Source organism: Galeopterus variegatus, unplaced genomic scaffold (genome assembly GCF_000696425.1).
Source record: "Galeopterus variegatus unplaced genomic scaffold, G_variegatus-3.0.2 Scaffold5234, whole genome shotgun sequence".
In the NCBI taxonomy this organism is placed as follows: Eukaryota; Metazoa; Chordata; class Mammalia; order Dermoptera; family Cynocephalidae; genus Galeopterus; species Galeopterus variegatus.
This window is the reverse complement of record NW_007731345.1, coordinates 12,945-39,431: the sequence shown is the minus strand read 5'-3', so window position 1 is coordinate 39,431 and position 26,487 is coordinate 12,945. Positions and strand designations below refer to the sequence as shown.

The 26,487-nt window shown below is 38.1% G+C and overlaps 1 protein-coding gene across 1 annotated transcript in view; it reads right to left on the bottom strand.

The window, feature by feature from the left end:
- TRUB1 (TruB pseudouridine (psi) synthase family member 1) overlaps positions 1-20,319 on the bottom strand; it is a 42,071-nt gene extending 21,752 nt beyond the window's left edge. The window contains exons 1-3 of the mRNA XM_008589137.1: positions 20,015-20,319; positions 16,737-16,835; positions 8,054-8,109 (exon numbers count right to left, since the gene is read on the bottom strand). Of these exons, the coding sequence (XP_008587359.1) occupies positions 8,054-8,109; positions 16,737-16,835; positions 20,015-20,297 (438 nt within the window). The 5' untranslated portion in view covers positions 20,298-20,319. The remainder of the gene's footprint in view (positions 1-8,053; positions 8,110-16,736; positions 16,836-20,014) is intronic.
- Positions 20,320-26,487: the final 6,168 nt, after the last annotated feature.

Sequence of the window (26,487 nt, the reverse complement as noted above, 5' to 3'; positions counted from 1 at the left end):
AGCGCCGCCGCGCTTCCCAAGCGGCACACTATCCAGTGCGCCACCGGGCCGGCCCGTGCAAACAAATTTCTAAAATCACTTTCATACTAGGCAGTTTGGGCGGGAGCGCCGCCGCGCTTCCCAAGTGGCACACTATCCAGTGCGCCACCGGGCCGGCCCGTGCAAACAAATTTCTAAAATCACTTTCATACTAGGCAGTTTGTTTTGCAAGGAAAATTTTCAAATATATACATGAGTAGAGAGAATGATACAATAAACTCCTACACATGGCCATCACAAGATTCAATAATTTTACCGTGTATATAATTAAAAGCATTTTTAAATAAACCACTTTACTACTTCTTATATGAAATACTGACATATCTTAGTTACTATATCATGCATTTAAATAAAAGCTAAATATTTAGAAAATGAGCAAAACTAGTATAGTAGAGGTAGTACATGTGTTTTCTGAATAAAGAGAAATTGATACTTAAGCTCTCTAAAAGGAAAAAAGTCACTTCTAAGAACTGATCACTATTCACAAGTGAAGAATTAGATCATTCTTAGTGAGGATTGTTGTCTCATCTTTGGGCACACTTGTAGTACATATTCTTTTCACTACCCTCTTTTGGTCAAATTCAAATCATTACATGAAGTAGTGAGAAAAGGGGAAGGACTACATTTCACACTGAAAGTAATCTGTATTTATGTGAGCATTTTTTAAAGAGAAAGCTCAAAGAACTTGGCAGAAATATAAATTTATTAAAAGTTTTTTAATGACAAACATCCAAGTAAAGGAACCTAAGACAAAAATGAGAAAAATATTAAAACTTCAAAATCCCATAAACATGCATTCTACAGCAGTCTAAGGGCCTTTGATGAAATCACCTTTACATTATACAGCTCAGAATATATATATATATATATATATATATATTATATATTTTTTAAATACAAGAGGGAATATTCCAATGCATTTGAATTCTTTAGAAATTTCATCATTATTGACAAAAATTAGTTTCTTGTAACTTAACATTCAGTCTCATCACCTGAGTTACCTGACTTCTGCTTCTATGTTTTGGAACAATTAACCTTGATTAAGCATACCACAGGGTGAAATAGAGCAGGACAAATGGTAAGAACACAGGCTCAGACTCAAACTGGCTGGGTTTGAATTTCGACTCCACCACAGTTGGTAGGGTAGGTTAAGTTAGTCTCAGCTGGAGCTTCATTTCCTTATCTTAATATGGGGAAAATAATAGTACCCCATGAGAAGAAGCAAAGTTCGAACAACAGTATATGGCCCAGGTAAACAATGGATAACAATACTATTATTATTATTTAAGAAAAAAAAAAAAGAAGATACAGAATGATTCACATTCACAGTGGTTAGAGTGACTCATCTGGTTACAGTGAGTTCCCATAGAAACAGTAAAGCAACAAAATACTCTCTATGATTTTTGCCTTCAGAGTTCGTCTAGTTACAGAAGAAAAACATAATGCAACCTTGTATCTTGTGCCTTGAATGTATTTGCACTATTCTGCTATGTAACAAGTTTGAACTAGGAGCCTTAATGTACTTTCCAAGTATGCAAAGCCCTCTCTAGCCTCTAGGTGTCCTGTGCCCTGGCACATGCTACTTCCCTAGCCTTCAGCTTCCTCCTTCTCTAAGGATCAAACCTATTCATCTTTCAAATCCACCCTATTAATGCATTCCAACTCCCAATCACCTACCCATACAACATGGCTAAGAGTAGGAGCTCAATACAAATTTCACATGTAAAAAGAATGAAAGCCTGTATCAAATCCACAAATTCATTCATGTTTCTTAAAGACTGTGAATGTACAAAGTATTTTCCTAGGTGCTTGGGAGAGATACATGGATCCATACTAGAGAGTCCCTTGCCTCTAGGAGGTTACAGTGTAACAGGGTCAGACATCAATAAAGACAACTACTGTAAAGGGCAATGAGTATAATGGGAATAATAGACAATAATGTCTGTTCCCTATGGTTTATCTTTCTGAGCTCTCATACCACACTGCTTAACACATGATCACCTATAGAGGTTCAGTTTTCCCAGTGCAATGAGTATAATGGGAATAATAGACAATAATGTCTGTTCCCTATGGTTTATCTTTCTGAGTTCTCATACCACACTGCTTAACACATGATCACCTATAGAGGTTCAGTTTTCCCAGTATATTTTATATATTGATCCTTACCTTCAAAAGATTATAAACTCTGTTAGCTGTTATTTTGCATTATTTTCTACTGTGTTCCTTACTGGATGGAAACACAGTAGCACCTTAATTTAAAAAAAAGTTGTTGAAAGAATTAAACACATGCTGGAGAAGTCCCTCTGTGTGCAATTCTTTGCATTTCATCATAGTTTTGGATATCTAGATTTGTATCTGCCAAGTCTCAAATCACTCGAGGTTCTACAGTTATACTGTATCTGGGTACATGCTGAATTCTTTTTATGGGAGGCAATATATAAACTAACAGTTCTGGTGCTTCTAGGCAGGAGCTGAGGGCAGCCACCCCCTCGGCCCGGAAATAGATGAGAAATGAGGGTGCCCAGGGTCCTAGGCAGGAGCCAAGGGCAGCTGCCTCCTCCACCTAGAAGCAGCCTTTTAACACAGTGAATTATATTGACTGATTTGAAAACATTAAACCAGTCTTGTACCCCTGGAAAAAAAATAAAAATAAACTAACAGTTCTTAGATGTTTTGGTTTCAGAACACCTACACACTTAAAACTTATTAAGAAAACCTGGCACAAATTTTTTGTTTTAAAGTCTGGCATATCTGTAGATATTTACTGCATTAAAAATTAAAAATGTTTAATACACTAATGCCCATGCACACATTCCATTAGCCACCAGAGCAATGATGTGACTACACATCTGGTAACCTCTGAGAAACTCCACTGTGTATCTGTGAGACTGCAAATGAAACAGCAAAACTATGAAAGTGGTTTTGATGTCAGCAGACCCCTGAAAGAGCCTGAGGAGTCCCTGAATGACATCTTGTGACATAATGATCTAACTCATAGCTGCTTTCTACCTTTCCACTGTCCTAGCATCTAGTAATAATTATCCTTCAATTCTATTCAATTATCACAAACCACTTAGAAAAACTCACCCAGACAGTTAAGCCTCCAGCTGAAACCAAGCCTCACCACCAAAAAGATATGGGATAGAAGAAAAAAGACATGTATACATGTCAAAGAAAGAAACATATACGTACAACCCTACCACTTTACCTTACGGTATCTACAGTACTTCTTTTCACTGGCCTAAATTCTACACAGAGACTGGGTTTTAGAGTTGTTTATTCTCCAGGATGTATACCTGGGAATTGTAAGTTCTATCACTGTATTCACTACAACATAATTCTACTACAACAAATGGAGGTCTTGTAGAATTTTCTGTTAACTGTGTGTTCTTTGGGACGCATGGTTTGACGCTGATCCCACTCTACTCTCCACGTCACTCATCTCAAGCTCCTGAAGCCCACAGCAGATACCAGCTAGACATCTCTAGGAGCAAATCAACTTCTATACTCTTCAGGAAAAGGAAAACATTTGTATTACAGAATATGTACATAATCATTTTTAGCACAACTAAGCAACTTTTTCTGAGGTTTGATTTTGAAAGCTTGCAATTCAGCTTCACAAACAACAAAAGAGCAATATTATTTAGGAGGAGGAAGAACATTTTTAATAAACCTACCAAACCAAAAACATGTGGCTTTGAATGTCTTCATTAAGAAGGAGCTGCTCTTTATGTTCACAAGTATAAGTCCTTCAAAATTTTCAATATAGTACTTATGAAGTATATGAATATTAATAAAGCATATAGAAAAGATACAAATTGGACTAGCCTCTGGAGAAAATGGATTAGAAATGCTGAAATCTCATAGGAGTGTTATTCAAGTCACACTTCAGAGTTCTCACCAGTTCAGACTGGTGAAATGCTACTAAAAATGCTACTGTATTCTTAGGGAGAGTTGCTGTCCTTTGACCACATCCAGGATGGGAAACTTTGTATACACCAATGTTAACCCTTGTTCAATTGCTGGAGGAGATACAAAGCTGCTTTCTGACAAAATGCTGGCTTTGACTACAGGTACTTGTACGGGAAATGTTGGCTTTGCCTGCAGGTAACCACTACAGTAAACCTCCACATAGATATGGGGCTAGCCTTATATGTGGACACTGCTAGTTAGATTCTTCAGGTTTTCACAACAGAACACCAACCCGTCCATCTGCTCATCTGGTTTCTAAAGCATCTATAAAGTAACCAACTTTAATAGCAATATAGAAACTAATAAAGATAGCACTCCAAAAAGTCACAAAAGTCTCTTACTTCAAAGTACATCTGCTATCCAGCTTTTGCTGAATGATTAGCTCAAAGAAAAGTATGAGTTAGAGAAGATAGTAGAGGGACTATTGTCTTCTTCTAGGTAATCTACATTGTATACTTAGATCAGGTTAGGCCAAAGGAACACATTAGCCTAACCTCTCAGAATCGTTTTACCTAAGTTATATATTATGGATATCCACTTCACATCTGTTGTAAAACTATTTTTGAGAACCACCATCTATCATTCAGTATCCCTTATTGTATGAAATTTCTTCCTGATTTCAATGCCTAGAGAAACTCTGTCTCTCCCTTAAAGAACGGGCATGTTTTCTCTTTCTCCTGAGTGTCATATTTTGCCTACACCACCAGAAATCACAGATAGGAATGAAATCAATGAAATTAACTGTGTTCAAGATTTTGAACAGAACTTGCTTGGGTAAAATTAATTTCAGGTGTCTATAGAACATGTAGTTAGACAGATACAACAGGCCTGGAGTTCAAGAGAAAAAGAGATTTGGGGATAGGTGAAATACTTGGGAACAGTAATAACAGTATTTATTGAGAAATTCCTATATACAAGGCACTGCACAGAAAACTTTGATGCTTTTTACCACATTATACACGTAATCCCAAAAGATCATGCGGTTAAAAACAAATAAATAACTTGAAAGGAACATGATCATTGGTAGAACAAAGCTTACCATAAGACAGGAGAGGAGAGGAAGATAATGAAAACAGGAGGGCTCTTTTCTTATTCTACCCTGATTTGAATGGGAGGGAACGCAAGAAAGTGTTGGGTGGTCTGAGTAATTCTGATCTTCACAGATAGGAGCAAAATAATCTGATGGCCTAAAGATTTTATTTAAAAAGCCAGTATTTCACCCATTAATTGACAGTGGTTTTATGAAGTACCACTATGTTGAAAAGGATTCTAAAGATATTTCTTGACTCAGCAGGAATAAGCCTCGTTCAATTAGCAATGTCTCTAATTAGGACTGGCTGGTGAGGGAAGGGTATATTGAAATATGGCTGTAACATAAACATTAAATATCTGCCATCCTAGAACTAAGTATTTCTACTCTTGAGGTAACTAAACCCTACACATACTGGAAGTCTAACTTTTCTAGTAGCACTGTGATGCAAATAAAAATTTATCTGTAAAAATAGGAAGCAATATCTGCCATCCTAGAACTAAGTATTTCTACTCTTGAGGTAACTAAACCCTACACATACTAGAAGTCTAACTTTTCTAGTAGCACTGTGATGCAAATAAAAATTTATCTGTAAAAATAGGAAGGGAAGAAAGAGTAAACATTAGGCAAACATTAGGTTTGGGCCAAGTTAGGAGGCTGCAGCCACCAATATTTTTTTTAATGAAACAAAAGGAAAAATACTGAGTACATCACATATAGAGTTGAAGTTGTTTGATGAAATTTTTGCTTTTTATACATGTATGTGTACACAGGGTCATGATGTAAAACAAATTTCTTATTATGGGTCTTAGTCAAAAGAATTTGTATAGTCACTAGATAAGATGATCTCTAAGATTCCTTCCAGAGCTTTAACATGTATGTGTACACAGGGTCATGATGTAAAACAAATTTCTTATTATGGGTCTTAGTCAAACAATTTGTATAGTCACTAGATAAGATGATCTCTAAGATTCCTTCCAGAGCTTTAAAAAAAAAAAAGACTATCAGAAAAATATTAAGTTTTTAATTACTTTTGATAAAAATGTAATCTTCAACATACCTACAGGAAAAATTTAAATCATTTATTTCTTCTTTCAACAAATATATAAAATTAAAAGTGTAATAAACACAAATAGCCAACAAGAAAATGATGTCTATTTTTGACATGTGAAACACCCAGGAACCAGTTTTCTGTAACAAAATGCACCTGGGATATTCTTATTCATGTTACAGTCAGCTGAGGATCAGTGATTTCACTAATGACATTCAGCTTTCCTAGCTGAATAGCAAAATGGTTTGTGACAAATAAAACTTAAACCAGAGCCATTTACATTTTCAGTCATCATATCTCTGAAGATATGCCTGGAATTTACAAGTAAAACCTTTCAAGGACATACAGTGTGTTTTGCGTGTTTGTAGTTTTGCAGGGAGAGGTGAATAATGACTATTTCAATGAATTCAACACATTTTAACTTGCCGGAAAACCCCAAACAAATTCCTTAATGCAAACATATCTTTTGTGTTATTAATATAAAAACAACTTGTTTATTGTAAAGATTTTAGAAAATACCAAATAATATAAAAAAAAAAAAGAAAAGAAAATCATCCATAATCCCATAGTAAAGTAACTACTGCTCATATTTTGGAGTTAATAAACAAGTATTAAGTAACTTGCAAAAACCTGTATCAGAAACAGATTCTAAACTCTGTGTGTCAGTATTTAAGCACAATGTACAAATTTACTGGGAGACAGTCAAATGCCTCCATTCTGATTTTTGTATTCTGTGATTTTTCAATATTTTGAAGATCGCATAAAAAGTCAAATTGGTATTTTTCATTTACCTAAGGCACTAAGAACCCTTCCAACCTAAAGGCACAGGTTTTTATGCCAGTTGATAACTAAAATGTGATTATCACAGGCAATATGCTAAAGCTTACTTAGAACACTGCCACTCAAAGTATGGTCCGTGGGCCAGAATCCATGATGGGATGAGTTCAGAAAATGAGGGTGTTTAGAAACTTATTTATCAATTTGATGCTGCAATAACATTTTAATTATATTTTACAAAAAATCAGTCTACAATGAAATAGAAAATCTTTTAAATGGTGTTTGACCACATTTTTTTTAAAGAAACAATTTAGACAAAATCACTTTACTATTTATATTGCATTTAGAACAAGAGTTTTAAAACAAATAAAAAGTTCAGTCCAGGAACGTAATAAAATTCTTCTCTACCAACTGGCAACTTAATCTGCCTTCAATGGACATTTTCACTGGCCCCTAGCCCCAGCTATTAAAACTAGCATCTAATTGCTAATTAGCATACAGACATTATTATCTTTCAGAGCTGGAAAAGACCCTAGTCATTTTTCCTAAGGAAAAACTGAGAGGCCCAGGGACGTTAACCACTGTGACATCTTGACTTGTTTCCCCTTGCTAAATGCCTGAAGCAGTCCACAGGTTTCCATCCCCCACCCCCATCCCACCTCCAAATAACCCGTCCTCTCTCTCCTATCAAGTGCCTGAACAAATGCTTTTGGATCTTTCATGAATGAACAATATAATTTATCATCTTAAAGAGGCCCTACTCTTTTCTTTAATAAACACTTTGTAACCACTGAACAAAGCATGCTTTTGTTGAAAAAGTGCCTGGTTAACAAAACAGTACTGTTTCTATAAAAATTCCAAGGTTTAATGAAATCTTCCAATAGAATTTATAACCTATAAATTCCCTTTCATCTAAGAAATATGATATTTTAAACATCTAAATATAACTTTTTAAAATTATGAGTACTACAGAGTTTTTGCTTAAGTCTAATTTTTCAATAAAGAATTTCCAATTGATGGTCTCAATATTTTGAATCTCAGATACCATGTTTATAGACATTGTGATTAATACTCAGGAATGACACTTGTTCATGTAATTTGTACAGTTTATTTTTTAAATGATAAAATTCAACACATAGGTCATTAAGAAAACAAAGAAAAATAGAACTCTTCCGTATTCTTACCTTGGACCCTGATAACATACTGGTCAACATTTTTGTTCCCCTTCCAATTCCAACCACTGCAAATCAAAGAAAGAAATATAATGAAAACTCTATTCTGAAAACTAGGTTTTTAAAATAGCTACATATTTTGGTCATAATTTCCTGACCTATGTAATGTGAAGTTGGAAAGAGCATACATTTAGCATAATTTGAGGGCTCCTGTTACTCCAGTCAGTTGAACTTGTCATGCAACTAAGAAATTCTGAACAGGGAATGGGAGACTTTTTTCCCCTCCATTCTCAAGGTATTAAAAATGGTAGAAACTTCCTCAACCCAGCCAATTAGATAATAAAGTTTTAGAACAATCTCAAAGGACTCACTAGAATTTTATACAGACATCAGTGAAAAATACATGCTATAATTATAAAGTCTTTTGACAGAATTCATTATTAAACAAAGCAAAAGCCATCACCATAGCTAACGAACCATTTAATGATGATCAGTGCCCAGCAGTATACAATCAAGAAAAGGAAAACATGACAAACCAACCTAATACAAAGAAGAACACAGGGTGAAATGAGGGCCTGGAGAATATATTTTAACAGAGACCAAACATAAAGTACAACAATGGCCCACCATTTTCTTCAACTTCAAACTTAATTTATCCTTATAACAACACATTTCACCAGGTGTGGTTGAGAGGATTTAATGATTTCTTCACTTAATAGCAAGCAAATTTTTGTAAGAATTGAAGTCCTTATCATTAGCAAATACAATTGTGTATAAGAATACAATACAACCACAATTCAGAATTACCATATAGGCAAAGTGAAAAAATTATCATCAATATTTATAATAGATATCATTCAATGAGTTTACCATGTACCAGGTTCCACTCTAAACGCCTTCCATTAGTTATTTCATTTAATCCTTATAACAACCTTAAAAGGTCATATAATTATACCTATTTTATAGATGTGGAAACTGAGACACAAAGAGACTAAGAACTCTGCCCAGCAACTCACAACTAATACTTGGGGCAGTTAAAATTCAAACCAAACTATCTGGCAGCAGACCCCTTTCTTTTCATTCCCTCTGCCACCTTATTCATCTAGGCTTTCTTCCCACTGCCACCAACCTAAACCACTGCACATCTGGCTGTTCTACAACCTGTTCCTTCCTCTTCCAGTTCATACCATTTCATAACCATTTTTGAAACTATATTTTGCACACTACAAAGCCCCCAACAATCCTTAATAGCATCCCAATGCCTAGAGGATTACTCCTTTGTAACATATTCAAAGTCTGTCCTTTGAAGCCCAGTTCAAGTCCCAACTCATTCATAAAGTCTATTCCAAACCCCCTCTAAGTTTCTATGGGGCTTCCAGTCAAGATGGTGGAATAGACGGTCACCAGCATCTCTCTCTCCCACAAATCAACCAATTTACAACTATTAAAAGCAATGACAGCCAAGCTGGGGCTGCTAGAGCTCAGGGGAAGAGGAGGAGAGACGCACAGAGTGCATGAAGGCGGGAGAAGCCATGCTGAGAGAAAGAAAGAACGGCTCTGACCATTTTGAGCCCCGGTCACTTCCAGGCTGGAACTGCTGAGTGCATGGAGCAGGAGTTGGCAGAAGCTGCAGCTGTGCCCTCCAGATGGAGTTGCTTGGAGGCAGTAGGGGAGAAGAGGGTCTTGGTGACCCACAGGCCAGCAAGATCACTAATAGGGTTCCCATGGACCCACATAAGAGCGAGGAGCCAGAACAACTGAAAAAAATGGAGCCACTCAGAGGCTGGTGAGTCATCCCAAGGGACCAGTGCATGGCCAGTCACATGGGAAGTGTTGGGAGCATGGGTGGTGTGGGAGATGGGCCCACTTGAGAACACTAGGACACGGTGAGGACAGCTGATCTGACCCCCAATCAGCGAAGTACCATTCAGAGGAAACTGATCAGGAATATAGAATTGCAAGGGGTGCAGTTTGATTCAAAGACTCAGGCCCAGACATTTCTACACAATTTCAGGCCAGAGTTTCTACACAATCCGGGTGTACCAGACCTCATGAGAGCCAGAAGTACCAATAAAGTCAACCATTAAAACCTTAGCTGCACAAAAAGCTTTCCACAGGGAATCAGCAGCAAAGCAACAATTTAGCTCAACCACAGAGCTCAAGTGCTGGTCCCCACAGGAAGTTCCCCCATTGTAGAAGTAAAAGACAACAAATTAGTTCCAGTGCAGAGTTTAAATGGTAGAAACAGCAAATAATCTAACACAGAACTGGAAGAAAAAACAAAATACCCACAGACCAGAGACAAAGTTTGATACTAACTTGTAAAGGTCTCACATCATCAAAGAACACTTGTAAAACCTAGGACCAGAATTTCCCTGGGCTACCAAGCCAGGGAGGAGGGAGGCCCCTCTCACACCCACAGCCAGCCCCGTGACGACTGCCAAGTGGCCACAGGTAGCACCCCGGGCACTCCCAAGCCATGGCAGTGGGGGGCTGAGGGCCTCAGCCATCCTACCACAAGACATCTGCAACCAGTCCAGCAATGATTACTGAGCTGCTGCAAGAAGCACCCCAGGCTCCCGATCTGGGGAAGTGGGGGGGGGAGGGGGCAAGTGCTTCAGCCACACCCATCTGATATCTGCACCCAACCCAGCAATGACCAAGACACCGCTGGAAGCCCTCTGGCCTCCCCTGCAGGAATGAAGGGGGTGCCACAGGCCTCAACCCACCCCTCCTCCTTCCTCCTTCTCCCACCCTATTTCCTTCCCCCTTACACTCCTTCCCTCCCAACTGCTCTGCAACATCACAGACTGCAAAACAATAATATTAAAAAATAAACTTTAAAAAAAAATTAAATAAATAAATGTCTGTGATACTCATTCATATTGATCCTTTATCTCTAGAGCCATATTAGTTCAAGGACTAAATCAAAAACTGCCTTCAGTATCCTTTAAAGAGCACAACACTCTTCAAATGACAGGATTTCATATTGATCCTTTATCTCTAGAGCCATATTAGTTCAAGGACTAAATCAAAAACTGCCTTCAGTATCCTTTAAAGAGCACAACACTCTTCAAATGACAGGATTTGTTGATACTGCTATTGATGAGGCAAAAACTTTGTATAATAACAACAAAGATTCAATGCAATCTGATTCTATTCTAATGAATCCCCAATCAATATTTTTTGAAGAGCTACTATGCACATAGTCCCAAAACGAATACTTCTAACGGGACAACAAAGAAGCCTGAGACACATTTCCTGCTTTTGAAAGAGCTTATAATCTCATTGGGAAAATAAAATATAGACAAGGGAAATCACATTGCTCCAAAATTGCCTGAATTAATAAGTGAATAACACTAAATAACAATGTGATAGTATATTATTAAGTGTCAAGATGAACAGACAATAGTTGCGGTATGAGGTCAAAGGAGAGAGCACTCTAAATGGCTAAAGAGGCAAGAGAATGCTTCCTTCAAGCATTTCAGAGTTTGAGTTAGGCCCTTAAGAAGGTGTAGGACTTGAACACACAGAAAGAAGAGAATCATGTCCTAAAGAAGAAACAAACTGCACAAATTCCCAGATACAAGGATGAGCACAGTGGGTTATCAACCAGAGTACAGGGTGTCTTAACAGCAGGCTGACATGCTTGGCTTTAGCATGGTTGAAATGCTGAACTGAAGATAGTTTCTGAGTTAGTGAAGTGATCCAGAATGATAAAATGTAAAAGAAGCCATGTTAGAGTTATCCAGATTAACCTTTTCATTTTATATCTAAAAAAAAATCAAGGCCCATTGAAGTTAGGTGATTAGTGAAAACAGAATTTTAGGAAGACTAATACAGAGGTGTCATGTAGAAAAATTATCTGGAGTTGGGACCCAGCCAACCAGGAGCTTTTCATTCAAGGATACAAATGAAAATTCAAGGGACAGTTTCCTGGGAAGAATTTTTACTTGGCTTTTTTCCCCCATTCAATCATTCGAAATTTTATTCAGTACTTTGTAAGCCCTGGCTTCATCCATCAGTGAGTTAACAACCAAATAGAGAAACAGATGTTTAAAAAAAAAATAGAGAACAGAATGAAGGAAGTTTTTACACGAGCAGTATAGAAGCACAAGTGGGTGGCCTTCACACATAAGGCAGCATTTCAGCTGAAACCTGGAAAGGTTAGTACGATCTCTACAACTAAAGTTGAGAACAGAGATAAACAGTTTATATGAAAAGGAAAGCATGAGCAAAGACACACTGCTTTAAAAAGTGTAGAGAATTTAGAGAATGGATGAATATCAGGGTTTTCCATGCTGTCTCATGTCAATTACTGTCTCACAATCACTACTCTCTCTCTCCACCTCTCACATTTTCTGTGCTCAAAGGTTATGTCTGTAAAAAACCCACTATCTTCAAACCCATCCAATGTCCTAGTATTCTATTGTCAAATCATAAAGACAGAATTTGTTTTTGATGAGAACCACTTCATGACAGGCAAGGGTACTATACACATATTTTCCAAAACTTTCTGCAGCTCGAAGTTTCTACTGCCATTTGCTAATTCTGTAACACCTTTTTGATCATCTCAAAAGACTTTTATCTTTCCAATTCTAGGAATCCATCTTAATGATCCAAAGCAATGAAATACTTCCATTCATAATGATGTTCCTCACAAAATCAGTTCTACTAACAAAACTCTAGTAAAAACATAAATGACCTCAAATAGAAAAATGGTTAAGCTGTATTTTACCCATATGGACAGCACATTATGTAGCCATTAAAAATAATGTTTACAAAGAGTTTTAAAATTAACGTAAACGCTTATGTTATAAAGTTAAAAAAAAAAACAGGATATAGAAGAACATACAGTAGAGCTCAACTTTTTAAAACTGCACAGATAAAATGCTAGGAGAAAATGTAGCAAAAATGTTAATAGTGATTACTGGTGGGAAGTGGAAAAATAATTTTTTATTTTCAACTTTGCTTTTACTAAATCTCCCAACTGTGCTTTTATAAAGCAGTACACAGAAATTTAGTTTCCATTTTAAGTGATTTACGATACATGGGTATATTAGTTTCCTATTGCTACTGTAACACATTACCAACTTAGTGACTTAAAATAATATAAATGTTTTATCTTATTGTCAGAAGTCTGAAATGAGTTTTACTAGGCTAAAAATCAAGAGGTTGGCATGGCTGCATTCTTCTCCAGAGGCCATCAGGAAGAATCCTTCAGGAAAGCCTCCCTCTGAGAATTTTCTCGCCTTTACCAGCTTCTAGAGGCTCCTCACATTCCTTGGCTTGTGATCCCCTTCCTTCTTCAAAGCTAGAAATCACATCACTCCAATCTCTCCTTCCATTGCCACATTCCCCTATCTCCTGCCTCCTTTTCCACTTTCAAAGACCCTTGTGATTATATTGGGTCCACCTGGAAACTCCAGGCTAATCTCCTTAGCTTACAGTCACCTGATTAGCAACATTAATTCTATCTGCAACTTTAATCCCCCCCTTGTGACGTAACCTAACATAGGTTCTGGAGATTAGGAAGCAAATGTCTCTAGGGAACAATAATTATGCCTACCACAGTATTTTTGAGAATTTTTCAAGCCCTCTTATAATTATGTTATAGAATTATAAGCCTCCCAATGAAAAATTATTACCAATACAATTTCTTCCACACATACAAATTTTAGCCCCTCCATAATACCAAAATGGAAGCTTCCACAAGATCCCTTAAGTTCAGTGTAAAAATTATTTCATTAACTGCCTTGAATATCACTATTTTCTGCATACCAATGAGGAACAACACCAAAAATTAAGATGATTGGTCTATTCACAAATAAATAGTAGATCTTATCCTCTCTTTTCTTATGTTTATCTAAAAATTATTTCATTAACTGCCTTGAATATCACTATTTTCTGCATACCAATGAGGAACAACCACCAAAAATTAAGATGATTGGTCTATTCACAAATAAATAGTAGATCTTATCCTCTCTTTTCTTATGTTTATCGAGCTGTGCCTTGGAAAGCAGGAGAGTAGAATGGTTGGGACAAATAGGCTTCAACTCAAAGGCCAACTTTAATCAACTGGTAGAGGTTACCTGGAGTGCTGAGCTGATAAGAATCATGAAGCCACTTCTAGAACCAACAGCAAAGAAATCTGTGATTGGTAACTGTAACAGGCATAGGGCAGAGGGAACAAAACGGAGGAGTACCAGGTATCTGACATCCCACTTTAGGGCAGAGGCTTTTGAACTGTACAGACCTGGGTCCAAATCCTGAGTTTGCCACTCACTAACTCTATGACAATGAACATGTTACTTTATCTCTCTGGGTTTTTGTTTCTTCTTCTGTAAAATGGGGATTATAATACCCACCTTATAGGTTACAATAAGAATCGAAGTATATAATTTATGAATGCCCTAAACCAAGGACCTCGTATACAGTAAGCACTCAATAAATGCTTTATCATTAGTTATTATAGGAAACAGTAATTTTAAGTTGTCAAAATTTGTGTATTCAAGTTCTCAAATTCAGGAAAACAGATTTCCTTGTGATTTCTTTCTATTTTAACCTCAAGTAAAGATATTTTTTCCAACATGAATTAAATAAAATCTATAATTTTAGCAAAATGCAAAATCATATTGTATTAGTCCGTTTCTGTTGCTTACAACAAATACTAAAGAACTGGGTGATTTATAAAGAAAATGAAATTTATTGCTTACAGTTTCGGCTGGGAAGTCCAAAATCCATCTGGTGATCTGTTAGTGGCAACAGTGACTCAGGGGTCTCACATTGCAAGATGGTGGAAACGAGAGAGAGAGAAAAAGAGAGAAAGAGAGAGAGAGAAAGAGAGAGAGAGACTGTCCTCTTCTTTTAAAGTCCTCAGAACCATGCCCCTGGCCACCATTTTTAACTCATTCACTACTGCAGGGTCCTACAATCTAATCACCTCTTCAAGGCCCCACTATTCAATTACCATAATAGGATTTCCCACCCTCTTACAGTCACAGTAGAGACCAAGTTTCTAATACATTAAACTTGGGGGACACAATTCAAGCTTCAGTGAGTTTTGGGAGGACATAATTCAATCCACTACACATATATTGTTTCTAATTTTCTTGAAAAAGATTTTCTTCATCAATTTTATTCTTTTCTTTTAAATAAGCACTCATTTTCTTTGGATAGCTTAGATAAAGATTGTTGTTATTTGTTTGTATCTAATTTTATTAGAATACTGTAGCACAGTATTTTACAAACCATGAGTCACAACACATTAGTGCATCAAGAAAACAATTTAATGGGTAACAATCAACATTTTTAAAAAATGAAATCAAATAAAATATAGAACACTAGAGCAAGTAAAAATGTAAGTATTGTTCCAGAAAAGTTTGTATCTAGTATGTGGGGAAAGAGGCAGTGGGGAGAATCTCAATGTATGTATTTGAGTGACTATGGGTTCAGTTTCAGAAAATGTTTGTAAAATATATCCTAGCTTGTGGATATACACTTTAGCAGTCCCCAAAGATAGACTTCAGAACCTCTACCAGATGAAAAAAAATTGAAATCAAATAAAATATAGAACACTAGAGCAAGTAAAAATGTAAGTATTGTTCCAGAAAAGATTGTATCTAGTATGTGGGGAAAGAGGCAGTGGGGAGAATCTCAATGTATGTATTTGAGTGACTATGGGTTCAGTTACAGAAAATGTTTGTAAAATATATCCTAGCTTGTGGATATACACTTTAGCAGTCCCCAAAGATAGACTTCAGAACCTCTACCAGATGAAAAAAAATTTTTTTTAAAAGATGGAATGAAAAAGGATAAATGATTTTCTTCCACAAGCTATAAAATGACCAACTAATACATTTCCAGGAGAAAATGACTTCTTCTCAAGAACTATAAGGTTCACCTTCTCAAGGGAGCTGATCTCAGATCAGATTAAACACAGGCAGATAAAAGAGCTGTATCCCTTATCAGTAGTCCCCACGATCATCCCACGTTGGAAGTTTCCTGCACAGCTCAGATTTATTACAGTGACGCAGTAAGGATATACAGCTGGATCATAAGAAAAAGACACTGGAGAAATCCAAGCACAGGCTTCCTTATTCTCTCGCCCTCCTATGTGGGGGAACACTTGACCATGCTCCTTTGTCTAACAACAGTAAAAGCAATAACACGTGTGTGATGTTTCTCTCAGGGAAGCTCATTAGAAACTCAGTATCCAAAGTTTGTATAGGGAGGTTGGGGGAATGGTCACCCAAGCACCCTCTGCCTGTGCAGTGGGACAAAATTCCAGATTCCTAGAAGGAAAGCAGGTGTTCACATAAACAGTCCAGACACAGCAAACCATTCTTATCAGATAAGGAAGGGTGGGAACACTCCCAAAAATTAAGTTCCCAGATGGAGGCCTTGCAAGCAGGCCTTTCTAAAATAGCAATTTCAGACCTGCTATGTGAACTCTTTTCTGCATAGTTGCAAACCCCTGTTTTCAAAGTCCACACATAAAAGTAGCTATTTTAATAGCTTTGTGTACCTTGTACCATTTAAGGGCTTCTTTAGAAGATGGCACTATAAATCCACTGGATGTGAAACATCCCAAAGTAGATATAAAATGGCATGGCTTTAATCAATCTCTTCTCAACCAATATTTCTTTCTGATATTTAGTGACAGTTACATTAAACTTCTTTTCATATCTCTTACCCAGAACTCCTCGGGCTGCGCTATCTAGTGTCCCTCCATGTCCAATTTTCAAAGTCTGCTTTTTTCTCTTGGTCCATTCTGGAGAAGGCATCCCAGCTTCTATGAGAGTAATTGAAATGAAAAAAGTTAATTACCAAGATAAATGAAGCAGGATCTCCATAAATATAGAGGGAAGAGAGGATGATATATTCAAAACAAATAAAAAGCATTGTATAAACTTAACATATTAAGACTATGACCACATTACTGGCAAAGAAAAGATTTTAAAATGTTCAGATGCTCCCTAAATTACAAAGAAATAGTATTTCAAAATTAGTTGTCTAGGAGCTAGAATTCATTTTCTAAGAAAAAAGACATTTTAAAAAAGTGGGTAAATTATCTAGGCTAATCCACAAAACTCTAGTAAATGCCTGGTAGTAGTGGACTGTTAGATAGACAATGATGAAGATAAGTTAATTTTAATACAGACAGTTTCATAAGTCCTCAATTTCCATTTCTAAATCTCTTCCCTTTCCTGGTGTTCTTTGCTGAAACCTCCAGCTACCTAATGTTGGGACCACATTTCATGCAGGGCTACTTCTAAGTATGCTAGGTTCCCAAACTACCTGAATTCGATGTCCCCCTTGCTTAATCAAAACTCTCAATTCATTAAAGAAGCTAATCTTAACAAAAGGTTATGTGGGAAACAGGTAACAGTTAAATTGCCTCTTACCCTCCAAATCATTTAGATTCAAAATAAATAAATAAATAAAAGAGATGCCAATCTGGCTTATTTTATAACCCTGTTGTAAAGATAAAATGAAATAATGTCATCTGAAAGTGCTTTGGAAACCACAAAGTGTTAAGTTGTTATGATGATGATGATGAATACTGGCTACTGGACTTCAAAAGAGAAAGGTGAGAAGAGCAGGAACAGCTGTATGATCTGTTCCTCTCAGACCCACCAAATCTTCCTTATCACCAATGACACCAAGAAGACAGAAAATACAGCAAAAGAAAGCAAAAAGAGAGGACAGAAAGTACAAGGAGAAAGCAAAGCAACAGTGGAAGTGGATAAGTCAGATTAAATGGCCAAAAGGATGCGCTGGGTTGCTCAGCCTCCCAGCATAATTACCGCCCAGCTGAGTGAGAAGCATGGTATCTGGAACACAGTCCTGGTGTCACTCTCTGATTATGATATCGCCATGCTTAGAAGAGCACAACTGTCTGCTTTGACATTAACCTCTAAGGCAGGCCTAAGCTTCTGACCCTTCACTTTTCACTTGCAATCCATCATGGATCTCTCCATCCATGAATTTATAAAAACCTTTGGTGAACTCATATTTTCGACTTGCCACTCCTTGAAGTACGAAGGCCCCATAAATTTACTGTCTTCCCTTCGTGCCCAAATTTACCTCTTTCTAAATTGCAAATATACCACCTCTCCTATAGTGGAATTTGGTTCACACCACTGAATCAAATTTCACGAATGAATATTTATTAAGGTCTGCTCTAGCTATAAGACTCTGATATGTTTCCGGCCTTGAAGGACAGAGAAAAAAGAGTCAGGATTCTAGTATGGCAGGAATCAGTGTAAGAAAAGGCAAGGAATGTTATTACAGGCCATGACCATCAACAGTGGCCTGAAGCAGTGGCGAACCTGTGGACTGTGGCAAACCTGGCTGGCATCAGAATGTTGTACCTTGAAGAATCCTCTCCTGTAATTCTGACAGTCAGTTAGAATGGCAATTGGGAAGCACTAGTCCCGCTAACCTAAATATAAAATAATCCAATCACAGCAATATAGAAGTGGAGGGTCATGAGAACGTCTACACCTAAATGAATGGCTTCCAGAAGATGGCCTAGCAACAGCCTTAAAATCAGTTTTAACCAAGTTTCAACAAGAAACTTCAGTTCTTGAAGGCAGATTAAGCAGAAGACCAGGCTATGGCTGTGATATTGTCAGAAACTTGTCTGAGAAAGAATGATCATTACCTTAAGGATCAAAAAAGCCATAGTTTGCTAACAAATCAGGCCAAATGAAAGCAACAATTTATGAAGGAAAAAAAAGCCAATAATGACACCACTATGCTCGCTATCCATGCAATTCCTTGCTTCAGCCTCTCCTATACAACCCATCCTTACAGGCAACAAAATATTAGGAAAGCTTAACAAAAGAATGAACATATGTAACACTGGAATTAAACATCTGCAAGAGTTTACCTACTTGCCAATAAACATTTTAAGCTCTATTGTGTCAGTTATAATTAACAAATTTCTATCAGAATAATTTGTTTTTGCCTTTTTCAAAAAAAGTATAAAGTTTGCCAGGGGATACTAAACAATGTAAAAAGAAAATCCCTATACTGGTTTAATGGCAAGACAGGCTAGGTCCAATCTTTGGAGGGCCTCGAATAACCTAAATAGTTTTACCATCAAAAGATGCAGAACTTACTAGGCTATGAGCTCAGTTAGGGGAAGATACAGTGTCTTTCATTTTCATGTCTCTATAGGAGAGCACAGATTTAGCTTAGTGTGAGTGTCCAATAAACGTAAGGTTCTTTGATGTCACTGTCTGAAATGATATACTAGGCTGATGAACTGTGTAATCCTTCAAGCTTTTCTAATATTTTCCCACAGTATAGGAATAAACAAACAAAAAGAATGTTCACAGAATAGTGACCAAGTTATTTTTAGTGTTCCTCAAAATGTGGTCCATAAATAACTTACACCAGAACCACCTGGACAAACTTTAAAAATGCAAATTCCTAAAAATACCCTGAACCATCAGAATCACAATCTCTGGCAGGGCAGGGATTAGGAATCTACATTTGTACAAGGAACTCTAATTCTTCAGCCCACTAAAATGTGAAAACTACTGTCTTAAGTCTTGCTTAATTATATCTGCATTTCCAGTATATTTTTAAGAATTCAACTTTTAAGGAACAAAACCAATGCTTCCTCGGAGTGGGGTTCATCCACGTGAACCAAACAGAAGCCTCTTAAGGGATCAAATCACAGAAACCTGTCTGCACGCCCGCCCGGGAGCAGAGGTTTATTGTGTAAGTGTGGGGGGGGTGTTTCCTTTCCCTTGAGAACAAATGACAAGTAGACTACAGGAATTCCGGCCAGGGCAAGTCCAAGGCCGAGTTTCCCCAGACTTCTAACCTGAGCTAATTAAGTGGTCGTTCTCCCTTTCCCTTCCTTTTATCTCTTGAGCCACGAAAGTCGCTAAAAGCCTGTGTGCTTCCCCTTTCGCGGTGACCGCCTCAGCCTGGTCCCCACCCTGGCTGCAGTACCTGCCAGCAGCTTCTCCTTCAACCGATTCAGCAGCTCGGCTGAAGTGGGCCCTTTGGGCTTGTGCACAGCGAACACGCCGCTCAGGGACAGGAGCTTAGTAGCCATAGCGGCCTTGGAGACCCTGGCTTCGGATTCAGTGGTGGCCGCGGCCGCAACAGCAGCGGCTGCAGCCGTCGCTTGCGAGGTTGCGGTCGTTGCTGCAGCTGTACCTACAGTTTCAGGGACTGGGACTGCGTTTGTTTGCAAAGACGACACCACCACCGCCGCCTCAGCACCTGCCATACTCCTGCAGCTAGACCTGTGTTTTATCTTAGAGGCGCACACTGATGACGCAACAAGAGTGCGCCCGACAGGCCCCTCTTCCCCACACTTCAAGGCAGGCTGGGTCGCAAGGGCTTGTGGGAAATGTAGTTCATGGCTTTTCCATGAGGAGGAAAAGGCTTGCTTTGCCGTCTGAGGGTTCTGATGGAGTCGTTTTCCTCCTATAATCCTGTCTGCTTTTTATGTGGGGTTAGTTCCATGCTGAAGGCGTAATTTGTTATTTATTTATTTATTTTTATTTTTTATTGGTTATGAATATTCATGGCGTACAAAGCTAATTGTCACCACTCATGCCCAAGATGTGCCATCCATACTGGCAGCATGCCCATTACTACAAATTGTGATTATACTCCGTGTCCCCACCCAATTATCCCCTGTTCCCTGCCCATCCCCCCTTCCCCACTCCACTTTTTATCCCTGGGTATGTTCTCTCCCTCGGTGCAGGAGTAATTTGGGGTTGCAGTCCTAAACTGCTGAATCCAAACACCAAGTCTGCATATTTTCGGTAGGAAATCTCGTCACATCCCGCCGACTCCCTCCGTCCCCCGGAACTAAGAGAACCCAACATTCAAGAACAGAAAATTTAAATTTCTGTCTTATGCTGTGGCTTGTGAAGATCCATGCTTCCTGCTTCATTCGATTCGTCGTGCTCTTGTGTTCACGGTTCAGGATCAAAATACATCTGAATGTCAGCTCTATTAGAGCAAGGAACCTGAGTACCCTGTTCATTGCTATATCCCAAATGCCTCACACGTAGTAGGCCTGTGGGGGGAAAAAAGAAAAGAAAAAGGAAAGAAAAAATCCTTTGGGAGAGTTTTTGCAGGATGGAAGTTGGAGCTCCTAGAAGGAAGTCACCTACTCTGTGGTCTATTATAAAAGCCACTAACTGAAAAAACTAGGCATGGGGTGCCTTCGAGGCAAAGAAAAAGAGAATTATTCTGAGAATATCTGAGAATAAAGAGAGAGAAAGTGAAAGATTGGCATGTTGCATGATTAGTGGATATCTGAGCCTGCTTCCAGATTTTTCCTTTCCAGGGAAGGTGGCACAACATCAGAAGGAATGGCTGCACCCTAGTGAGCAAGGTGTCCTTTAGTCTCAGCAAAGATTTCTGTATTCTCCTCTTGGCATGGAAGCAGAGAGCCAGGGACTTTAAGGGAAGGTTGCACACTTGAGCAATGATGCCCTGGAAATTAGAGGGCCTTTTCCGAATTGTCCAGACATCAGCAAGCATTCTTAATTCTTTTGTGACTCTGGGTGGAGGATACAGATGTAGGGCAGACTAGGGGTAGTGAGTAATGCTTACAACTGAGTTTTTATCAGCCTAGTGCAGAATCAGTTAATTTGATTTAAAGAAAACAAAGAAACAGATATTTCTTGGACATGTGATCTCTGGGATGTGGGGGCACAACAAAATTAATACTACTCTGCTATCAAATTGCATTCTTGGCATCAGAAGCACCAAGCTCTAATTTTCTGAGGTAACCAACATCTCCCACATTGGGCAAGGCTTGAATTCACAGGTCATCTTACTTAATCCATGTATGAGTTAGGACTCTTTGGTTAGAAGCAACAGAAACTAATTCATACCAGTTTAGGAGGGGGAAAGGACTTATCAGAAGTACACTGGAATGCTATTCAGAACCTGGGAAGTTCTCTCTCTCTCTCTCTCTCTCTCTGGCTGCACATCCTCTTTCATGCTACTCTCTTGTGTCTTCTTCATTCTTCTCTCTTGCTTCTAACAGCCTTTTTTCCTGCTCCTCATTCCACATTCTTGGCTTAAACTATTCTGTTTTGACCCAACTCTGAAAATTTTTTGGATGAAGTCACTCCTGACCACCTATAGAGCATAGTACCTCGCTCTGCCACAGCACTTTCCTAACTCACTTTCCCACTTTATTTTTCTCCGTAGCATATCTCATCTGACATACTACATATTTTACTAATTTTGTTTAAGTCTGAATCCCTCTATCAGAATATAAGCTCCAAAAGGCTCTATGAAGACAAGAATGTTCTACTCATTGCTGTATCTCCAGAGCGCAGAATAGTGTCATATATAGCACTTAATAAATATTTGTTGAAGAAATGAATGAATAAAAATGGCAGCTCCAGTAAAACCTCCATAAAGGGGGGTTAGTGCCAGTTCCCCAAAAAGTGGAGTGCTGAACACATAAAATAATAGATGCATATTAAAATTGTAGCTTACCACGCATGGCTTCAAATGTCTTTAGTCTGAATCCCTCTATCAGAATATAAGCTCCAAAAGGCTCTATGAAGACAAGAATGTTCTATTCATTGCTGTATCTCCAGAGCACAGAATAGTGTCAGATATAGCACTTAATAAATATTTGTTGAAGAAATTAATGAATAAAAATGGCAGCTCCAGTAAAACCTCCATAAAGGGGGGTTAGTGCCAGTTCCCCAAAAAGTGGAGTGCTGAACACAAAAAATAATAGATGCATATTAAAAGTGTAGCTTACCACGCATGGCTTCAAATGTCTTAATCTCGTTTTGTATATATGGAACTGAGGCAAAGAGAATAAAACTACCTAATGCCACATAAGAAGACTCCAACTTTCTAGTCAAGCTTCCACGTTGCCTTCATCTACCCATTTGCCTCCAAGAGTTGCTAGCTAATTGATAAGACTCAAAAATCAACAAGACTCCACATCTGTCACTGGCTCCCCCCTGGTTCCATTCTTGGGACACTTCTCTGATCCCTGCCATAGGCATGTATGAAAAGAGAATAAAACTACCTAATGCCACATAAGAAGACTCCAACTTTCTAGTCAAGCTTCCACATTTCCTTCATCTACCCATTTGCCTCCAAGAGTTGCTAGCTCCACATCTGTCACTGGCTCCCCCCTGGTTCCATTCTTGGGACACTTCTCTGATCCCTGCCATAGGCATGTATGCCTGGGAAAGCTGTTCTTCACAAAGGCTTCTCCAGATGTTGTTCACCTGTGCAACTTCCTATCATTGATAGAATCATAGAAAGGGGTGCATGATGAGAACTTTTAAACCATATAGCCCAAGTCCTTCCTTGTAAAACTGAAGCACAACAAAGTGTTCCTGATAACTGGGAAGAGAAAGCTGAGGATGCTCAAACCTGTATGGTAGACTTGAGAAAGTCATAGTTTCTAAAAGTTCAGAGAAAACATGGACATGGTCCATCTTTTCATGATTTCCATAAGGAAATTTGAGAGAGCTGGAAAACTATTTAAAAAAATATTCTGTCTATGCCATTGAAAATTATCCTAATAGGGAGGAAAATGATAAGGTAAGTAAAGAAACCATCAGTTGGCTGCACAAGAACTCTACTGTGAGCTACGGGGTCTAGAAGAAACATATTGTGGTATCTTTAGAGGCAGACTTTAGAAAGTTTTACTTGCTAAGATATGAATATCTGCTTTGTTTTAATTTTGACCATACATTTCTTTTGTAATTAGGAAAAATAATAGCAATAAAATAAAACTTAAATTTAAGCAAATAATGTGTTTTTATTTTTTACAGGAAGGGTAGATAAGAAAAGACTAATACTAGAAATCACAAATATGTAGGAGTAATCTCAGAAAAGCTACCATCCATATGATCTGGGAATAAGAAAAAATCCAAAAGATCAAGAAAGAGATAGATTTACTGCTTAAGGCCGATAAGATAAAGGTGATGGATGACAAAGGCCAACCAATGCTCTTACTTTGCCTGTCTTCTCCATCAGGGAGAATGATTTTGGGGTGGAAATGGGAAGAGCAAAAATCTGATAAGAGGAGAGTGAAAAGATTGGAAGAGGACATCTCCCTGCACTAAGTGAGGTTAGATCTCATGGTCCAGACTATTATATCTTGGGGTGAGGGGAAAGAGAGAATATAACTTACAAAAGAGATTGCTTAAGGAAACAGACTTTTGTTGAATATAGGCTATGGGCTAACACTTAGTATTTTATTGGAATTTCTATAGTATCTCTCAAGTTTGCTTGTGGAGAAAATAAAGTATAGACTAGATGCCAGAATTTCCCTACAAGATAGGTATATCATAATCATCATCATTATCATCATCATCATCATCCACATTTTACAGGTGAGGAAACTGAAACTAAATGAGGTTAGATAATTTGACCAAGGACACATAACTAGCATAGAGCAAGTTGGTTGGGGGTCCCCAAGACTAATGTAAGACTGGATTCACTAGAAAGACTCAAGGTTTCAGAAAAGCTGTACTCCTTATGGTTACAATTTATTATAGTGAAAGGATACAGATTAAAATCGGCAAAAGGAAAAGGCACATGAGATGAAGTCCAGGAGAAACCAGGCACAAGCTTCCAGTTATCCTCTCAGTGGGTTGTATGCACAGCATTCAGTTCTCCTAGCAGTGAAGTGTGGCAACATGTATAAAGTGTTGCCAATCAGGGAAGCTCACTCGAGTCTTGATGTCCAATGTTTTTATCAGGGATCAGTCACATAGACACAGTGCCTGAACCTTAGCTATTCAGTCTCTAACGCCCAGAAGTCAAACTGTACAGTAGTTGCCCAATGCCTCAGGCATACAAAAATATTCTTATCACACAGAATATTCTTATCAGGTAAAGGCTGGGAAAAAAGAGTAAAGGGCTCAGAGGTTGTCTTCCAGGAGACAGTAAGAAGCCAGGCTTTTCTTTGGAATGTACAGGGTTTGAGTAACCCAAGCTTGCTGGGTTAACCTTCACTGCACAGCAGATAAGCTGGCATTGGAACCTAAGCCTCACTCCAAATCCTCCAAAGCCTGCTACAATCACTGCCAAAGATCTTGGAGGAATAATAGAGAGCTACTTCTGGAGTAATTCTAGAAGACAAAATTTGGGACATATTATTTTAATTTTCAAAAGGAATTGATGGAAGATTCAGCAAACTACAAACAATAAATTGGGGCAAGATTCTAGAATAAGGTCCTAATAAGATAACTGTATAAAAAGGAAGTGATGATCATAAAGAACCAGAATGGATTGTTATTTCAACAAACATTTACCAAGAATCTACTATGTATAAAGCATTGAGGATTCAGCGGTATGCAAAAAATCCCAATCTCTGCTTTCATAGAGTTTGGAATTCAGCAAACATGTATTGAGCTTCTACTACAGATGTAAAAGGCAAAATTCCTACCCTCAGATCTCCTTATAAACAAGTTTTATTATACTTATACAGTTCCTTCTTTGATAAGTTTACTAGCCTGGTAAGTGAAGGAAATCAGTAGCTATGGTTTACCTGCACTTGAGCTATTTGACAAGGTTTATCATGATATCCTTAAGAACAAAATGGTGAAATGTGGGCATTGCAAGGAAAGTTAGATGCAATTGTTGGAAAAACCCAAAATTAAAAATTTGCCTAGCCCATGTAATGCTGTAACTAAATGTGCTTATCTACAAGGCCCCCTGAAGTCAGGCTAGCAATTAATCAACCACTTGCATTCCTTGCTTCTGTAACCCTGCTTGCATATCTGCTTAGGTCATGTGAATTCTGAGAAGCTGAAACCAGCAGCTGCCTGCTTGAGCTGTGTGGTGAGAAATAGAAGCTTAAAAGAGTCCATCTATAAAAGGCCCTGTAAAACCTGGGTTGGGGGTCCAGAATTTTAAAGCACTAGCTCATCTGGACCTGAGGGTGCAATAAATTTCTGACTCTCCAACTCTCCAAGTGTCTGCCGCTTCCTTGTCAAGACCACTTCCATAACAGAATGGTTTTTGGAAAATAATGATGTTTAATGGGTTAGTGTCACCCAAAAGAGATTTCTATTGTTGTGTAATAGAGCAATGTCTGGCATCTGGGGTTCTATCCTGACCAAAAACTTAAGTATCATTGACTTGGATGAAGAAATACAAAGGTATGCATACATTGTCTGCCATTGACGAGAAACTGGGAAAAGAAAGTAAATGCATTTGAGGACTAAAAGAACTTCCAAAAAGATAAATTCTGAGCACTTGCCATGTGCCAGGTATAGTGATTAACACAATAAGTCATTTAACCCACGTGCAACTCATCCAAAAACCCTGAGAAGTATTACCACCATGTAAGGATGAGGAAATTGAGGCTCAAAAAATATTAAGAAATTGCAAAAGTTCCAACAACTGATAAGTAGCAGTTAGATTTAGTAGAACCCAGATTTGCCTGAGTGCAAAGTCCATAA